Source organism: Amphiura filiformis, chromosome 11 (genome assembly GCF_039555335.1).
Source record: "Amphiura filiformis chromosome 11, Afil_fr2py, whole genome shotgun sequence".
Classification (NCBI taxonomy): Eukaryota; Metazoa; Echinodermata; class Ophiuroidea; order Amphilepidida; family Amphiuridae; genus Amphiura; species Amphiura filiformis.
Window position 1 is genome coordinate 21238165 of NC_092638.1, and position 3375 is coordinate 21241539.

At 37.3% G+C, this 3375-nt stretch overlaps 1 protein-coding gene across 1 annotated transcript; it reads left to right on the forward strand.

The window, feature by feature from the left end:
* The first annotated feature begins 796 nt into the window (after positions 1-796).
* LOC140163550 (cytochrome P450 2J5-like) lies at positions 797-3375 on the forward strand. The gene is made up of 3 exons (XM_072186864.1): positions 797-1199; positions 2110-3069; positions 3197-3375. Exons 1-3 carry the CDS (start codon positions 797-799, stop codon positions 3373-3375), a joined length of 1542 nt encoding a protein of 513 aa, XP_072042965.1.

The window sequence follows — 3375 nt, forward strand, 5'->3', positions numbered from 1 at the left end:
CTAATGTCTATGCAAACTCAATCCGTAAATAACCCAACATGCCCAAGAGGCAACTATAACATGCGATCCACTTTTAACCAATCAATGAACAAGACGCTAGGATCCACTACAAGCTCATCTATCAGTGCGCAGTTCTTTATCCCCAATTCATTTGCACATTCATTGAATGACCTTTGAAAATGTGGGTACAAAAACTCATACTCATAAACTTGAGGTCAAATTTTGCACCATGTTTGTTTAATCGAGGTTATTGAACAATACCATTGGGATGAGGCCATCATGGTCCATAATGAGAATATAAGGCCAAGTAAAAAATAAAACATGTTTCACGTCCGGGTTTTCGAAAAAAAGGAGGAGGAGGGGGCTTTTTATTTTCTATTTTTTATCGCAAAATTGGTGTAAATACCCATACTTAGAGCTGTTTTAGCGTATACAATAATGCCTGGAAAAAGAAGGAGGCCAATTTTTATTTCTTGTTATGAGAGTTACATCCCGGCCCCTTCAATGATCACAAAACCTTCCTAAAATGTTTCTTGTATCTTAACAAGGCTATAGAAAGCATTCCAACTTCCTAGACACATTTTTTGAAAAGTTATAACTGAAAAAAAAAAAAATAAAAATATATTTGAGGAAACCTCAAAAAAGGAAGCGGGAGGGGACGTGAAACATGTTTATTTTTTTATTTTGCCTAATAGTGAAGTACGAGTATATAAACATGACGTAAAGCGACCAGAGACTTAATTCGGCTTTATCTCATCTCGGAATAAGCCAAATGTAAAACTAGCCCTTTTTAAAAATGGATTATGATACTACCATATCATCAGTTCTATCAATGGTAACTCAAAACGATTTGTATTCCTACTCACACATTCTGCTCACATGCATCTCAACGCTTCTGCTTTTCTACTTCTTGAGAAAGCGCGATGAGTCAAGCAAGACTATTCCCGTCCCTTGGAACTTTCCTTTGATCGGCAACGTTCCTTGGATTGTCTGGTCTTTCTACCGTTCTGGAACACCGTTATATGAATTTATGCGGCAACTGAAATATATTTACGGAAATGTTTACGCGTTTAATATTTGTGGTCAACTAGTGGTGATAGTGAATGAATTTCAAGTTATCAAGAAGATGTTTGATAGCCCGTATGTCAGTGCTCGTCCACGATTAAGTGACTTCTGTGTACAACTCGGATTGCAGAACGGTAAGCATATTTTGATGATGATTTTAAAAATCTGAATAACATAAACATGCCGCCCTATTTGTGGTGTAAATTGCCGTTTCCATGGAAACTGTCTTTTCTTTTAATTATCCTAATAGCTTAAAATTGAAGAATCCTTGTATATCAATAATATAAAGTGCTCAAAGTTGTGACAAAGGGTCCATTTTTGGCCAAAATGACCAATATCACTAACAACGTGCGTTTTATGCCTACTTATGAATTTCAAGAGATCATAAGTCAAAAACCATAGGTCACAGAAAAATGTTGTGATTGACATTTTTGATCCAAACATCCATCTGAATTAATGTCATTTTTCAAAAAAATGCCCCATGTAAAAATTAAATTTTCTTGGAAAAAACTGCATAAAAATCACCAAACAATGGCATTTTCACCCTTTAAATCAAATGTATTGAAAGAAGTGATAATTTTGTTCATAGATATTAAATATCCATGTGTCATGTATTCTGCACACCAAATATGATGTTTCTGACTTTGGAATGTTGAATATACAACTGTCTATACTTATTCTTTGCTTCATATGGTTTATTCAACGTTTTGTTTTAATTTGACCAAAGACAAAAAGGCATTAAAATTGGGAACCAATTGTTGAAATATAGAACTTTAAACACAGAAAACGAAAATTGATATATGTATCGTGTTCCAAAGTCAACGTGATATGATACATTCCGGTACAAAATTGTTTGAAGTACGTGAGGAGCTTTTATGCACCGCCATTTGTTAGTATTCAAAATAAACTCATACATGTACACTAATCACTTGCTTACCTTTCTTATTTATTTATACTTTCTATCTTACTTACTCACTCACTCACTCACTTGCTTACTTAATAACTTAATTATTTACTTAATGTTTGCACTTACTTTTTTTGTAGGTCTTGTTTTGGCAAGTGGGGATCTATGGTCCCAGCAACGAAAATTTACGCAAACGGCCTTCCGAAGCTTTGGCATTGGAATGAAATCATTTGAGGAAAAAATCACATCAGAAAGTCATGCACTTATCACGGAAATTACTCATCTTAAAGGTGCCGTGTTCGAATCTCAGCCTGTTCTTGTCAATGCTGTTAGCAATGTTATTTGCTCCGTCATTTTCGGAAAGCGTTTTGACTACAGGGACGAGAGATTCCTACATTTCCAGATGCTGGCCGGACAACAAACTGTTTTGGGACAGAAACTTTTCCCTGAGATTTTCATACCCTTTCTGCGCTACCGTAATTCCAAGAACAAAGAAGCAATTGTGAAAAACTTTCACGAAATCCAGGTTTTCTTAAGTGACATCATTCGTGAACATGAAATTGATTTTGATCCCAATCATCCTCGAGATTACATCGATGTGTACCTCAATGAGCTGCAACAGAAAAAAGATGGAAGAGCTTCGAATTTCACGAAGTTAGATGAAGAAAGCATGATGCACACGATTTCCCAACTATTCTCTGCTGGAACTGATACAACTTCTGGAACTCTTCAATGGGGACTCGCCTACATGGTGGCCTACCCTAATATACAAACTCGAATTCAGGAAGAAATTGATGAAGTTGTCGGTAGCAATAGATTACCCACGATTTCTGATAAGCCTTCTTTGCCGTATACTTGCGCAACGATATTTGAAATTCAGCGCTTGACACGCAGTCGTCTAGCCGTTCCACATTTCTGTAGCAAGAGCATCTCTGTTTGCGGAGTCACCATTCCTGAAGATGCTATCGTTATGGCGAATATTTGGGCGGTTCATAGAGACCCGGAGCTGTATTCTGATCCAGAAGTTTTCAAACCAGAGAGGTTTTTAAATGAAAAAGGTGAAGTTTATCAGCCAGAGGAGTTTGTTCCTTTCAGCTCAGGTAACGTATGTTGATCCAGACTTTTGTAATGAGGGGGTCGCAAGAGGAGGGGAGGAATTCACGCCCAACCTGTACAGATCATTTTCACTCACCCTGTATATCGGTTTTTTATTCCTGTTATTTGCAGGTCGTCGTATTTGTTTGGGAGACAAGTTAGCCAGGATGGAACTGTTTATTTTTCTCAGTCATCTCCTCCATCAGTTTACCTTTGAGCCAACGGAGCCTACTGATTATCGGGAATCTCTTGATCCGGGAATAGGAATGGATCCAAAGTATCCTCGACTCAGAGCAATCAAACGGGACTGA